General features: G+C 59.6%; 4 protein-coding genes across 4 annotated transcripts; all 4 read left to right on the top strand.

Annotated features, from left to right (window-relative positions):
* Positions 1–5: 5 nt before the first annotated feature.
* On the top strand, positions 6–1,937 carry BKCO1_100051 (uncharacterized protein; the record flags this gene model as incomplete). Its single annotated transcript, XM_020269915.1, has 2 exons — positions 6–110; positions 174–1,937. The coding sequence occupies 2 exons, from the start codon at positions 6–8 to the stop codon at positions 1,935–1,937; spliced, it is 1,869 nt and encodes a 622-aa protein (XP_020135257.1).
* Positions 1,938–2,852: 915 nt separating this feature from the next.
* On the top strand, positions 2,853–5,479 carry BKCO1_100050 (intermembrane space aaa protease iap-1; the record flags this gene model as incomplete). The annotated part of the gene is made up of 4 exons (XM_020269904.1): positions 2,853–2,882; positions 2,945–3,082; positions 3,131–3,243; positions 3,298–5,479. The coding sequence occupies 4 exons, from the start codon at positions 2,853–2,855 to the stop codon at positions 5,477–5,479; spliced, it is 2,463 nt and encodes an 820-aa protein (XP_020135256.1).
* A 1,095-nt stretch (positions 5,480–6,574) lies between these two features.
* Positions 6,575–9,082, top strand: BKCO1_100049 (glycerol-3-phosphate o-acyltransferase; the record flags this gene model as incomplete). Its single annotated transcript, XM_020269892.1, has 4 exons — positions 6,575–6,775; positions 6,844–7,444; positions 7,499–7,767; positions 7,826–9,082. 4 exons carry the CDS (start codon positions 6,575–6,577, stop codon positions 9,080–9,082), a joined length of 2,328 nt encoding a protein of 775 aa, XP_020135597.1.
* Positions 9,083–9,814: 732 nt separating this feature from the next.
* On the top strand, positions 9,815–14,008 carry BKCO1_100048 (uncharacterized protein; the record flags this gene model as incomplete). Its single annotated transcript, XM_020269881.1, has 1 exon — positions 9,815–14,008. The coding sequence occupies one exon, from the start codon at positions 9,815–9,817 to the stop codon at positions 14,006–14,008; it is 4,194 nt and encodes a 1,397-aa protein (XP_020135657.1).
* Positions 14,009–14,032: the final 24 nt, after the last annotated feature.

Raw genomic sequence — 14,032 nt, 5'->3', positions numbered from 1 at the left:
AAACCATGAAGTTCCACGTTACTCCTAATTTGCTCGCTCTGAGCCTGTTGACGGCTTCCGGAAACGCCCTTCCCCATGGCAATGCCAATGCTCTCGAGAAGCGCTTCGTGGTACGTTCACTCCCCCCGCTCCGCTGCCAGAAACCTCATCCCCGGTTCTAACATCCAACACAGGACACCGCGAACAAGGCTGCCCCTTCGATGATGTCAAGGGATACTCTTGTACGTCGTCAAAACTCCACCTCAAATGCATTCCAGGGGTTCCCCCGGGGTGTAGCCGCTCCCGACAGCAATTCCAACAATCTCCAGGACATCACTCCCGAGGAAGGTCTCGCGGCGAACCGAAGAGCGCTCCATGTCCGCTACCCCGAAGGTGCCGGTGCCGCCGGTGCCGACCCTGCTGCCAAACCCGCTGCCGCCGCCGCCGCCGACCCAGCTGCCGCCGATCCGGCTGCCGCCGATCCGGCTGCTGCTAAAGACACTGCCGCCGCCGCTCCTGCCGCTGCTGACCAAGCCGCCGCCGACCCTGCTGCGGCCGACCCTGCTGCCGCTGCCGCTGACACCGCTGCCGCCGCCAACACTGCCGCTGCCGCTGCTGCTGCTGATCCCGCAGCCGCTGCCGCCGCCGATCCCGCAGCAGCTGCCGCCGCCACGCCCGCGGCCGGTGCTGGTGCTGGTGCTGGGGCCGGCGCCGATGCCGGAGCTGACAGCGGCAGCGGTGGTGGTCTCCTGAGCGGCTTGCTCGGCAAACTCACTGGCGGTGGCGGTGGCGATGATGCCGCTGCCGGCGCCGGAGGGGGTGCTGCCGCCGCCGGCGGCGACGCTGGGGCCGGTGGTGGTGGCGGCGGTGCCCTTGGTGACCTGCTCGGTAAGGTCACTGGCGGTGGCGGTGGCGATGATGCTGCTGCTGCCGGTGGTGCTGCTGCCGGTGGTGCTGCTGCCGATGGTGCTGCTGCCGATGGTGCTGCCGCCGGCGGTACGGCTGCTGATGCCGCTGCAGGAAAGGCTGCCGACGACGGTGGCAGCGGTGGCCTTCTCGGTGGCCTCCTTGGAGGAGGTGGTGGTGGCGGTCTTCTGTCAGGCCTCGGCCTGAAGGAACGCTCTGCCGAGCCGCAGAATGGTGGACTTCTCGGCAATGTCGGCGACCTTGTGGGAGATGTCACTGGCGATGTTGGGCTGAAGGAACGTTCTCCCCAGCCCCAGAGTGGTGGACTCCTTGGCGGCGTCGGCGACCTTGTCGGTGATGTGACGGGCGACGTCGGGCTGAAGGAGCGTGCTCCTCAACCTCAGAGTGGTGGACTTCTTGGCGGCGTCGGCGACCTTGTCGGTGATGTTACGGGTGACGTTGGACTGAAGAAGCGCTCTCCTCAGCCCCAAAATGGCGGACTCCTCGGCGGCGTTGGTGACCTCGTGGGAGACGTAACGGGTGACGTCGGCCTGAAGCAGCGTTCTCCTCAGCCCCAGGACGATGGAAACGGCGGACTTCTCGGCGGCGTCGGCAACCTTGTGGGAGGCTTGACGGGTGGAGGTGGAAGCGGTGGTGGTGACGGAGGTCTCCTGGGAGGCCTCGGACTGAAGGAGCGCTCCCCTCACAGCGCCAACGCCAACGCAAACCTGAACTCAAGAGCGCTCCTGAACACGACCGAAAACAGCTTTGGCAGGAGGGCTAGTTCCAACTCGACTGCGAGCGCCATCACCAACACCAACAAGGTGCGGAACCCGGGCCCGAACTCAATGTGCGGCCGTTCTTTGAAGCTTTTCGAGCGCGACCCTAGCAGAGATCACATTGCTGCTGCCGCCATCAACTGCGCTCGTGCAGTGCCGGCTTCTTCCTCGGAGAGCATCGTGGACGTCTTGAAGAGGGATGTCATGATCATGAACAAGCGGGAGGCGAAGCCTCCTACGGGTGAAGCTGCATCTGCCGAGGGTTCTGTCTAGACGATCATGGGATATGGCCCAAGATCGGACCTCGGAAGTAACAGTGCCGCCCTGTCGGCTACCTATCGCACAGGGTGAAGCTGTCTACTGACTATGAGAGCAGCGCCGAAATACGGTCAGACTCATGGGTATAGTCAGGACTTAGTGTGTAAATTCACGATGGGACTCATGGCTGCTGCTGCCGAACACAGCCGCGGGGTTGAGGAAAGTGTCCAGACAGTCGTTACATGTCGTTTTCTTGTATCGTAAAGATGGATATCCACAATGTTTGCAGAGTAATATATAGCTTGGGCTGGTGGCAACCAGAGACGGAGCAAGAATCAGACTGTTTGACCAAATCATCAGTAGTTGGCATGAATCAGTGATTGCTGTGCAGGGTGCAGCCCGCCTAGACGTTGTCCTGATCCAGTACAAGCTTGACTTCGCAAAGAGAGAGGAAAAGAGACGAGAGTGGACGAGCAGAGTGCTAATGGCGAGGATCGAGTCAGCGGAGAGAGCGTTGGGTGGGGCGAATCACGTGAGACAGATGTCATGGCGACGGGGTGGTCTGCGTAGGGGCGTGGGCGAACCATGGAGGGTGGGATAATCTGGGGTCAGCGGAGCGGAGGAGAAGACTGACACTGACAGGAGTCAGACAGGCTCGGATCCGAGCGGCCGGTGAGGGCACGCTTATTTTTCGGAAGGAGCCAGGCTGAGCGCCAAGGCCGGTGGCACGGGTCTCCGGTGGTGCTATCGGAGCCGCGACGGCGACTCTTCCAGTCTCCTTCGTCACCACATCACACCCGCCAAGTGCGAGTGGCCACCCTCTCTCTGCTCTTTACTTCCATCAATTACGCCCCCGTTATATCCCTCTCGTCCTCTGAGCTACTGTCTTTCCTTATTTTGTTGCGGCATCGGCCGCTCCGAGAAACAACCATGGCTTTCCACGCTCCGGTCAGCCTGCAGGTGCGCTCAAGACCGCCCGCCCCAACCCTCTCCGCGACCGAACTGGTGCTAATACCCCACAGGGCATCGCCTCTGCTGCGACTGGAACCTGGCCGTCAATTTCCGCTGTTGCGCCGGCTCCGTGGCGACTAGTCGGACGTCGCGCGTCGCCTTCCGAGTCCGCAACACTACGTGATGGATCCAAGGCACACAAGGCAAACGTATGTTCCGGAGGCCATTCGGAATCTGCGGCTACTGATGGAAGACAGGCCGTCGTGCCCGAATGTCTTGCTTCCGTCCCGCTCTCTGCTCTCCGCCCTCGCCCGTCGCCAGAAGCACTCGGTGCCCCGCAAACAGTAGCTGGCATGTTTTCTCAAGGCAAGTGACTAGGACGAGATTCGCTGGGCGCGCAATACTTCTGACAGCTCGCTAATAGTTGTACAGTACCGGCTCACACCCTCCGACGCTTCAGTCCTCTGTCTCGCGCTTTCCCTTCGGTTTCGACTACTTCTCGGCAATACTCGACTCTTACGCGGCTCGCTCCTTTCAAGCTCAACCCAGTCCCAAGGCCTGGAAATGTTGGGTTGACCCAGCAGCGCAGCATCTTCGGCGGCAACACTTCACGTAACCTTCTCGCTCATATGGAACAAACGGCAAACAACAACCCTGGTAGTGCAAGCGCGCAGAACGCGTTTTATGCTGCGCTGCTCCGTGCCAACCTTCCGCAGATTGTCGTCGAACGGTACGAGTCAGGCAGATTTGCTACAAACGCCGCATGTGACGCGCTTTACACCCGGGGCTTGGAAAGACTTGGTCAATCGGACAAGGCACCCGGCCTTCAGGGCAACAATGGCACTGCCGGGCAGTCCTCTGGTCTCGGCATGGACCAAATTTCGGCTATCGGTCAAGCGGTTGGTGCACGCGTCCGTGGTGGCAATGTTGCGACCGCCCGTAGCGGATCCGGTGAGAGGGCTAGCCCGCTCTACGTCGTCGTCGAAGAATCCACCGGCAGCACTATTTTCAAATGGGTCAAGTTCTTCTTGTGGTTTGGGCTTCTTACCTACCTGTCCATGGTCTGTGTGACTATGGTCATCGAGGCCAGCGGAATGCTGCAAAGGCGCGGTGCCAAGCAGGATATGGAGGCGAAGCCGGAACTTCAGACTACCCGATTCAGTGATGTCCACGGTTGCGAAGAGGCCAAAGAGGAACTTCAGGAGCTCGTCGATTTTCTCAAGGCCCCGGATAAGTTCAACGCTCTCGGCGGCAAGCTCCCCAAGGGTGTTCTCCTGGTTGGCCCTCCTGGTACCGGTAAGACTCTGCTGGCCCGCGCAGTGGCTGGAGAGGCTGGTGTTCCGTTCTTCTACATGTCTGGTTCAGAATTCGATGAGGTATATGTCGGCGTGGGTGCCAAGCGCGTCAGAGAGCTTTTCGACGCGGCAAAGTCCAAGGCGCCTGCCATTGTCTTCGTTGATGAACTCGATGCTATTGGTGGCAAACGCAACGACCGTGATCACGCATACGTCAAGCAGACTCTCAACCAACTTCTCACGGAGCTGGATGGCTTTGAGCAGAACTCTGGTGTCATCTTCATCGCTGCCACTAACTTCCCGGAACTCCTCGACAAGGCTCTTACCCGTCCTGGACGATTTGATCGCAACGTGACTGTCCCTCTTCCGGATGTTCGTGGTCGCTCTTCTATCCTCAAGCATCACATGAGGAACGTTCAGATTGGCACCGACGTCGATGCGGATGTTATTGCTCGTGGAACTCCGGGATTCAGCGGTGCTGAGCTTGAGAACATTGTGAATCAGGCTGCAGTACATGCTTCTAAAAACAAGCAGAAGCGCGTCTCCATGATTGATTTCGAATGGGCCAAGGACAAGGTTCTTCTCGGTGCTGAACGCCGCTCTGCGGTGATTCAGCAGAAGGACAAGATCGCGACGGCTTACCACGAGGGCGGGCATGCGCTAGTTGCCATGTTCACCAAGCACTCGGATCCTCTTTACAAGGCTACCATCATGCCTCGTGGCCATGCTCTCGGCATCACCTTCCAGCTACCCGAGATGGACAGGGTCAGCCAGACAAAGCTGGAGTATCTTGCTCACATCGATGTTTGCATGGGAGGCAAGGTTGCGGAGGAACTCATCTACGGGCCCGATTACGTCACGTCTGGAGGTTCCAGCGACATCCAGAAGGCCACTGCCATTGCTTACTCCATGGTCACGCAGATGGGCATGAGTGACGAGCTGGGCAACATTGATCTCTACAGCAACTTTTCTCGGCTGTCTTCGGAAACGAAGAACAAGATCGAGGACGAAGTGCGCAAAATCCTGGACGCTTCGAGAGAGCGAGCAAAGAAGCTCTTGACGGAGAAGCGGCAGGAGCTTGACCGTCTTGCCGGGGCGCTGGTCGAGTACGAGAGCTTGTCGAAGGAGGAGATGGAGAAGGCGGTGAGAGGCGAGAAGATTGACAACAAACTCAAGGGCGAGTTCCAGTTGCCGATCAAGCTCCCCGAAAGCCTCATGCCGCCCGCATTACCGGGAAGTGGCGACCAATCCGGCAACTCGCCGGCTCCAGGCTCGGGCATCCCCGGGGCCAACGGCATGAACGAGAGGTGAGGGGCAGCTGCAGGTAGACTGTAAAAGCGAATTGTACGAGAATGACATGGCAAAGGACGGCCCTACGGCGCCGGGCCGTGGTCGCTGCGGCTAATGCACGACGCGTGGCGTTTGGGGTACAGTGAACAGTGGTGGAAAAGCCTTCGCTCCCGGGGTTGGACGGCGACGAGGAAGAGAGAATCTCCCTGAGCATTGTTTTAGCGCGCGATGTGCTGTATTCATGGGCAGCGCCGACGGGATCATCAGATAGCCACATAGCATAGCATCTCAAACGACAGATGGCGTGCGGCAGTAGCGTCCGTCATGGTGATGTCTACCTACCTAGCGTACCAAGGCACGAAGGGGCAGATCTGCCGGCAGCGTCAGTGACGGCAGGTGGCAGCGCTGTTTCTGCAAGACGGCGCCGGGCGGGTGGAGATGGGCTGACGATGATGTGCATGGCCGGCGCGCACAGTCGCACAGAAGCAGCTGGAAGCGAAGCATCCGGGGAAGGCCAGGGAAGGCGCTCGTGGGCGCTGGGCCTCGCAGGCCTCGCAGGCCTCGCAGCCAAACCCCAGGCCGTCCAATCAAGCTGGCGCCGTCGCATTCTTGTTGAGACGTCCTGCGCGCCTCGCCAACACTTTGTCTGCCGCTCCGCAAGCCTGTGCCCGGTCCGTTGCGCTTCTCCAGCTCTCACACCTCGGCGTGCAGGGGCCTCGCCGGTCGAGCGCGTGCGTGCGTCGCATCCCGCCGTGGCGCCGCGATAGAGGAAAAACACAGCACATGCTCGCCTGCCCGCCCTGGTGGGGTACCGTGATCCTGCCATATTTAAGCGCAGCTTCTATACCGCCTCGCGCCGCAAATCCCTCATCGGCGCTGCCCTCCGTGCCATTCCTCTCTTCGCTTGTCCCGGCGCGTCTCTAGGCCGCTCTCCAGTCCTGAATTCACACAACATCTCGCCACAGCGCCCTCCGCTCGGCTGCCGCTAACACGCCGCGTTCCCGCGTCCGCTGCCGAGCGCGCCCCGGGTCCTCCTATAATAGGCAGTCTTCACCTGCCCCGCTGAACCCGTTGGAAGGCGCCCGACATTGACACGGACTACATACCCTCGGCACCATGCCGCAGAACAGCTCGGACAAGGGCCGGAAGTCGGCAGCCCAGACGCTGGCGCCCATGAACAACTTCATATACGACTTTTTACTATGGACCTTCTCTATCCTCGTCGACCTGTTCTTCAGGGAAGTCCACCCGCGAAGCTCGTGGAAGATCCCCCGCAGCGGCCCCGTCATTTTCGTGGCTGCTCCTCACGCGAACCAGGTAAGCAGACGGAGCTCCCATTTCGGTGGTTTGTGGAGGTTTTGTGGAGGAGCTGACGAGGGACGTAGTTTGTTGATCCCCTCATCCTCATGCGCGTCGTGCGTTTGGAGGCCGCCCGCCGCATCTGCTTCCTGATCGCCGAGAAATCAATGCGGAGAAAGTTCATCGGATGGTTCGCTCGCAACGTCGGCGCTCTGCCCGTGGGGAGGGCATTGGACAGCACAAGGCCTACCCCAGGCAAAGTCTACCTTCCGGACCCTGTCAACGACCCCACCCTCGTCCGGGGTGTGGGGACGAACTTTGAGGGCAAAGACTTCCAGGTCGGGGGATTGGTTGTGCTCCCCTCGGTCAACAATACTGCTGCAAGCGCGGAGATTTTGGAGATACATGGACCGGAAGAGCTGCGTGTCAAGAAGCCATTCAAGGGCGGAGTGGCGTTGCGCCAGCTAACCGGGCGCGAGGATATCAGCGATGAAGGAAAGATATTGAACGGCAATGGCAAGATTGGTCCGGCAGAGGGATTTGAAGGAATCAACTTCAAGGTTGCTCCGAAAGTAGACCAGAGCAAAGTGTACGACGCCGTCTTCGAGAAGCTCAACCAAGGCGGGTGTGTTGGCATCTTCCCTGAAGGTGGTAGCCATGACCGTACGGAGCTCTTGCCCCTCAAAGGTAGTTTTCATTTCCATACATTTTGAGCGGATAACCACTAATACAGGTGAACAGCTGGAGTGGCGATTATGGCCCTTGGCGCGCTTGCTGCCAATCCGGATAGTGGGCTGAAGATTGTGCCTGTCGGTATGAACTATTTCCACGCCCACAAGTTCCGCTCAAGGGCTGTGATAGAGTTTGGTACGCCGGTTGAAGTTCCCCCGGAACTCATAGAGCTGTACAAGCAGGGGGAGCGCAGAGAAGCTGTGGGCAAGCTCCTGGAAAATGTTTACAACGCTTTGGTCGCCGTCACAGTGACCGCACCAGACTACGAAACACTGATGGTATGTCTCGTCGATTTCCGACTCTGGAGAAGTCTCCGACGTCTAATGACTCTCGCAGTTGATCCAAGCCGTTCGCCGCCTTTACAACCCAAAGGGCAAGAAGTTGCCTCTTCCCATGGTCATCGAGCTCAACCGTCGGCTTGTAAAGGGTTACGAGCGATACAAGGACGACCCCCGCATCGTCAACCTGAAGCAGTCGGTCCTTGCGTACAACAAGAAGCTGATGATGCTGAACGTCCGCGATCATCAGGTGGAGTATGCGACATTCTCCATTCACAAGGTTGTATTTATGTTGGTATACCGATTCAGCAAGCTACTCTTGCTGTCTATCGGTGTGCTGCCCGGTCTTGTCTTATTCGCGCCGGTTTTCATCGCCGGCAAGCGTATTTCCATCAGGAAGTCAAAGGAAGCGTTGGCAGCCTCGACGGTCAAGATCCAGGCCAAGGACGTTGTGGCAACCTGGAAGCTCCTTGTATCGATGGCTTTCGCCCCGTTGCTCTACAACTTCTACACGAGTCTGCTGGCCTGGTGGACCTACCGCAACCGTATCCGAGGCCTTGTGCCAGAATCGGTCCCGATTTTCGCCGTCTTCTTGTGTGGCTGGATAGTCTTCCCGACGATCACGTATGCAGCTCTCCGTTTCGGCGAGGTTGGAATGGACATCTTCAAGTCGCTGCGGCCACTCGCTCTCTCACTCAACCCTTCGTCCAGCAACACGCTACACAAGCTGAGAGTGATGCGGGCGGACCTAGTGCGCGAGCTCAACGATGTCATCAACGAGCTGGGGCCCGAGATGTATCCCGATTTCGACCACGCCAGGATCGTTGTGGACCCGTTCCACGACGAGTCTCCAAAGGTCGAGAACTTCAAGCGGCGCGACAGCGAGTACTCGCTCGAGTCGATGCCCTCTTCGCCCAGCCAGTCCAACGTCCGCGTGACGGACACGAGCATGGGTGGAGGGCTGACGGCGGATGGACATCTGCCGCGGAACGAATCATTCAAGAACCTGGGCAACATTGCGCTCTTCGCAACGAGGCCAACGACGCCAAGCAAGTCGCGGTCTCGAACAAACTCCAGCGGGGGGCTTGCGGGGAGCGGGGGATTCCCGCTGCAGGGCTTCAGCACGCTGGACAGCCAAGGGGGCTTCGAGGAGGTGAGCAAGAAGATCCGCGGGGCGATGCGCGAGAGGGGCCAGCGGCGGAGAAGCAGCAACCCCACCAACGAGTGGGAACTGGGGGGCGGCAGCGGGGCGACGACGCCGGGCAGCGAGGTCAGCGGGTTCAGCGGGTTCACGGACGGCAAGAAGGAGAAATGAGGAGAAATGAGGAGGCGTGGATATTCAGCATGGTGTCTGGCGTTTGTTTCGCGGGATGGGCATCTTGGGCGGGCTGCTGTACATGTACACCGTAGAAGTGGTAGAAATATGGAGACGGGTGTCTCAGGCACGCACCTGTGGGTGGCGCCGCGCTAGAGAGGACCTGTGCGCGCCGTTTCATGTCCCGTACGCAGGGCAAGTCCGGGCCATGTGAAGACATGTGAAATTGCAGCGCTGCAGGAATGCGACTCGGGGCTGCAGGCGCGCCCATCGGGAAGCGTGCGCGGCGCATGCACGATTCGGATACCCTGCACGTCGTCCGTGTCGTCCACCACCCGCCGTGAGCATGGCGATCTCGTACCCACGCACCCGACATCAATGACGCCGCATCCCGCGCCCAGCGAGTGATAAGGCGCCGCTCGGACGCACAACTCAGCGTTGCCAGTTTGCCCACGGCGTGGCAGCCTCGAGCAACACCACGGCCCATCACGGCCCATCACGGCCCAGCCCTCTCTGGCGGCGACCATGACTGCGTGTGGCCCCGCGCTCCCGCCCACGCCCAAGCCGCGCTGAGCAAAGAGTGCGAGACCCGAAGGCCCCGCCGCCGGGACGAGACAAGTGCGCGGCACCCTGCATCAGGCCCACGTTTCAGGCCGCCCGTGCGACGACGTGTGTTGGCTGCCTCTGTTTCTGCTCCCGCTGCGCAAGCTCCAAGTCAAGCCGCGAGAAGGCATGGCGCCCTCCAACGTCTTCTCCTACCTGCGCCCGCACCACCGCCGCGCCCACTCGCAGCCAAACTCACCCGAGCCGCCCGTGTCCGCGTCATCGCAGATCTCGCCTACCACGCCCCAGCACTTCCAGGACATCTTCTCGCCCGCCACCAACCCCCAGCTTCCGCTCCCTCCGCTCCCTCCGAACCCCCACCGTTTCCTCGCAGACCAGAGCAGCTCCGCCTCCAATTCTCCCGTCAGCCCCTTCCCGCCCGTCCTGCCGCCCATCCCGCGCATTGCCAGTCGGAGCGAGCCGCCCGCGCCCCAAAAACAAGTCCCACGGAACAAGCGGCGGTCAGCGCCCCCGCCGCCTGCCAGCGCAGCCCAGAAGCTTGGGAGACAACAGCAGCAGCAGCAGCCGTCACGGCCGTTTGGTGGTCCCGGAACTGCTGCGCACCAAGGTGGCAGCAGTGCTGTTGCTGGTACCCAGCAGCTCTTGTCACCGCCGCCCGACCAGCCACGACCGTCCCCGGACTCGGTGCAGGCCCCAGACAGCTGGCGCGACCCGGCGACGACGAGCAAGAGGGTGAGCGCCCCGACGGGCTTCCGGTCGAGGGGTCAGAGAGCACAGTCAGGCGCTGGTCAAAATGGTCCGTTGATAGACCAGGTGCCGTCCTTCTCGCACAGTGACCCGCCCGCGCATGCCCCCACACCGTCCTTCCAGAGCCCGTACATGATGAGCCAGTCCTCGCTGTCCTCCTCCGGGCTATCGGAGAAGATGGCCAGCTCCGGAAAGCCTGCCGCCTCGGCCCAACATGGAAAGAGTGGCAAGAGAGGTCTGAACTTGCTGAACCCCATGTCATTACTGCTCAGAAGAAGGTCTGCCCAGGCATTACAACATCTTTCAGAAGAGAGTCTCGTCACTCACCGCAGCAACGTCGTCCCGGCAATGGCGCTTGGGGACGACTTCGACCCGAGTATCCGAGGTCACATTGTGCACGACTTCAGCGCTCCCAAGCCCCGGAGAGCCGTGTCTTACGATCCCGCGGCGAACAACTCTTTCCGTGTCAGGGATTTTGATCTTGGAAGGCTGTCTCGGCGGAGAGATGACGAGAGCAGTCCATCGAAACGTGACCGTTCACACACTCCTGTGTTCAAGGAGAATTTCGACGACAACACCGAGGCAGACGATGAAAGAAGAAAGTCGGCAATCCGCGCCGAAACGCTTGCGAACCACGACTTCCTTGCACGAAATGCAGTTCCCAGCTCGGAACCGGAGCTTCCTGCACCTCCGTTTGCTCGAACAGCCGCCAATGCTCCGCATCTAGCGCGGATATCCATACCGCCACCGCTCGACCAAGTGCCGATCCGCGATGATGCCCCGGGAGGACTGGCAACGGTTCCGGAAGCGAGCCCGACCTCGCCCGTCTCGGTGGAGTCAAAACGATCAAGCGCCACAAAGGCGTCGCCAAAGACGCGGTCAAGAGCGACGTCTGGAGCCGACTCTAGCTTTCAACCAGCTGGCCTTCCGACGCACATGACGAGCAGGGCCTCCCGCTTCAGCTTCCAAATCGCAGGAGTCGATTCAGCGGCACAGGAGAAGTTACTCGAGGAGAAGCACCGGCAGAAAGTTGCGGCACGGGAGCGGAACAGAGGTGCCGACGACGGTGACGAAGAGGAGGACGACTTCGACTACGACAATATAGATGATGACTTGTTCCCTGGGTTTGAAGAGGAGGTACCAACTATAGGTGAAGATTTGGAATACCCTGACGATTACGGGTACGGAGGCTACGGAGGCTACAGCAACGTAGGGACAGCACCCGGGTTGGCATCATACGACATTAACTCGATGAATGTGAGAGTGCCATTCAACAGTACTCTGAGTCCAATCAGCGCGGGTGGGTCGTCGCTTGCTACACCACCAATCGACGCTTTCGGCAACGTCATTGGTTCGGCAACCGCCGACGACCAGCAGAAAGTCGCACCTACACCAAGCCCACTGAGTGCTCCTCCTGTAATAGGCAACCACGAGGACAGCCAAGGAGCTGCCGGACTTGGACTCATCGAGCCTGAGCAAGTCGCCGACGAACTCGGCCAAACACATCTCAGCCCGTCTACCAGCTCAACCTCTGCACAGCAGGCGGCGCCCACACAGCCGGCCAGAGTCAACATCCTAGACGACGACGACGACGACGACGACGATATGTATTTTGACGATGGCATGATTGGAGAGCCAGATCCGCCAGAGCATGATGAGAAGTTTGATGAATCTGTTTTCGACGATCCGAATCATCCGCTTTACGAACGTCCCGCACCAGTCATGAAATCTCCGCCGCTCGTGAATGCTGGGCCGGATTCCGATGATCTCGATCCTGAAGATGAGCACACGTCTAAGACTGGACTGGCACCACATCCATCTATGCGTGGAAATGGCCCGCCGTTCCAGGTCGCCGGCGATCCTTTGGAGTTCAACAACCCCAAGGATTACTTCAGTGCCCTGGTCCAAGCTACACACAAAGCGGAGGCAGACGGGCGATTTGTGCGAAAGAACAGTGTTGCCACGACCAACCTGTCTGCCCCGAGCAAGGACGAGGACGACGAGGACGAGGACGAGGAGCAAGCGCAACAGACTCGGAACGCTATGCGCGACTCACAAGACACCGCCCCAGACCTGGTTCCCGATTCAAGTCGTGTGAGCGCTGCTACCGAAACGTTCTCGCCCAATGCGATACATGATATCGGAGACATGGGCTTCGATCCAAACGCGTACGAAGATGACTTCGGAGATGGGTTCGATGACTACGACAGTGCTCTCGAGGACGATCCGATCATCGCCGCTGCAAACGCTGAAGCTCTGGCAAATGACTACGAAGGCGAGTATGGCTCTGAATTCGGCTTTTACGCTTCTGCGGGTGGAGGCATCGACGCCGTTTACGGAGGGTTCTTCGGCCCCAGAGACATGATAGGACGTAGCGTTAGCGGCCGCTACGCAGTAAGGGAACCCAACCTCACCCCCATCACGGAACGCTCCGAGTACAGTACCCGCAACTCTTTTATTGGCATGGGTCCATTGTCTGCTGGCCCCACGAGCGCCGGAATCCCTGGGCAGCACACTTCAGCCGGCGCTCTTCCGTCACCTGGACTCGCGCAATTGGCGCGAATGAGTCCCTACGGTTTTCCTCCGGGCTCCGAAGACGACCATGACTATGACTATAGCTTCGAGCAGTTAATGAAGTTACGAAAGGGCGCCTTTGGTGCCGCCGGTGGTGCGAGCCCCGGCGGAAGTGCTGCCAGCAGCCCAAGGAACTCGAGTCCCCTAAGCTACTTTCCTGGCAGCTTCCCTGGTCGAAGCAGCCCTGTCGCAACCAGAGCAAAAAGTGCATTGGATACCTATACGGACCTTCCTGAAGTTGAGGAAACACCGAACGAGCCCAGTGAAGTCCATGAAGGTGACGAGGACGATGGAGGGTCAGATGGAGATGAGGCTGCGCTATTGGAAGTCAACAGAGCGGACTCCGCATCAGACACCACCAATCCTGACAGTAAGCGCAGTAGCTTACAACAGGAGAAAGGCAGTGCGACCAGCCCTATTTCATCCACTGAGAAGAAGGTACCGCATCAAATCAATACCAACTACGAATACTTCCTCCCCGATCAGCCGGGGAATATCCCCGTCTCCGTCCCCACTTCCGCCATCTCCACCACCTCTACCAACTCTCTTCCCACGAGCCTTACATCTGCTGGCGGCGCTCACTCTACGTCAGCATCAGTGTCGAACATCGCTTCCGCTCCGCTATTCTCATCGAATTCATCACAACCGCTGCAGTCCAACTGCTCATCAATGACCGAACCCCGCCCTTCATCCTCCGATCAAGCCAACAATTTCCCTCTTGGTTTTCACAGCAACGCTGCCATCAGTCGCGATTCCTCTCAGTCTATCGCTGTTCTTTCCCCGCTGTCTCCGTCCTTTCCAGCTCCGTCAGCCAACTTCGCAGATCATCCTCACTACAAGTCCGGCGGTGGGAGACACAGCAGGACAAGCAGCGGAGGTATGGACAGCGTGGCGTACATCAAGGAGCGCGTCGAGACGGAAGGGCATGGATCGGACGGACGGCCACCGGAATTTCGATGGGTGCTGGAAAGGCGGAGGACGAGCGGTACTGGGGAGGTAGAGGTCATTGGCAGAGAGATCGTCGAGGGAGGGAGGATTTAAAAAGTGGGTGAAAAACAAAATAGA

Source organism: Diplodia corticola (genome assembly GCF_001883845.1).
Source record: "Diplodia corticola strain CBS 112549 chromosome Unknown scaffold1, whole genome shotgun sequence".
Classification (NCBI taxonomy): domain Eukaryota; kingdom Fungi; phylum Ascomycota; class Dothideomycetes; order Botryosphaeriales; family Botryosphaeriaceae; genus Diplodia; species Diplodia corticola.
Note: the sequence above shows the minus strand (reverse complement) of the source record. Positions and strands in the feature narration are given on the sequence as shown.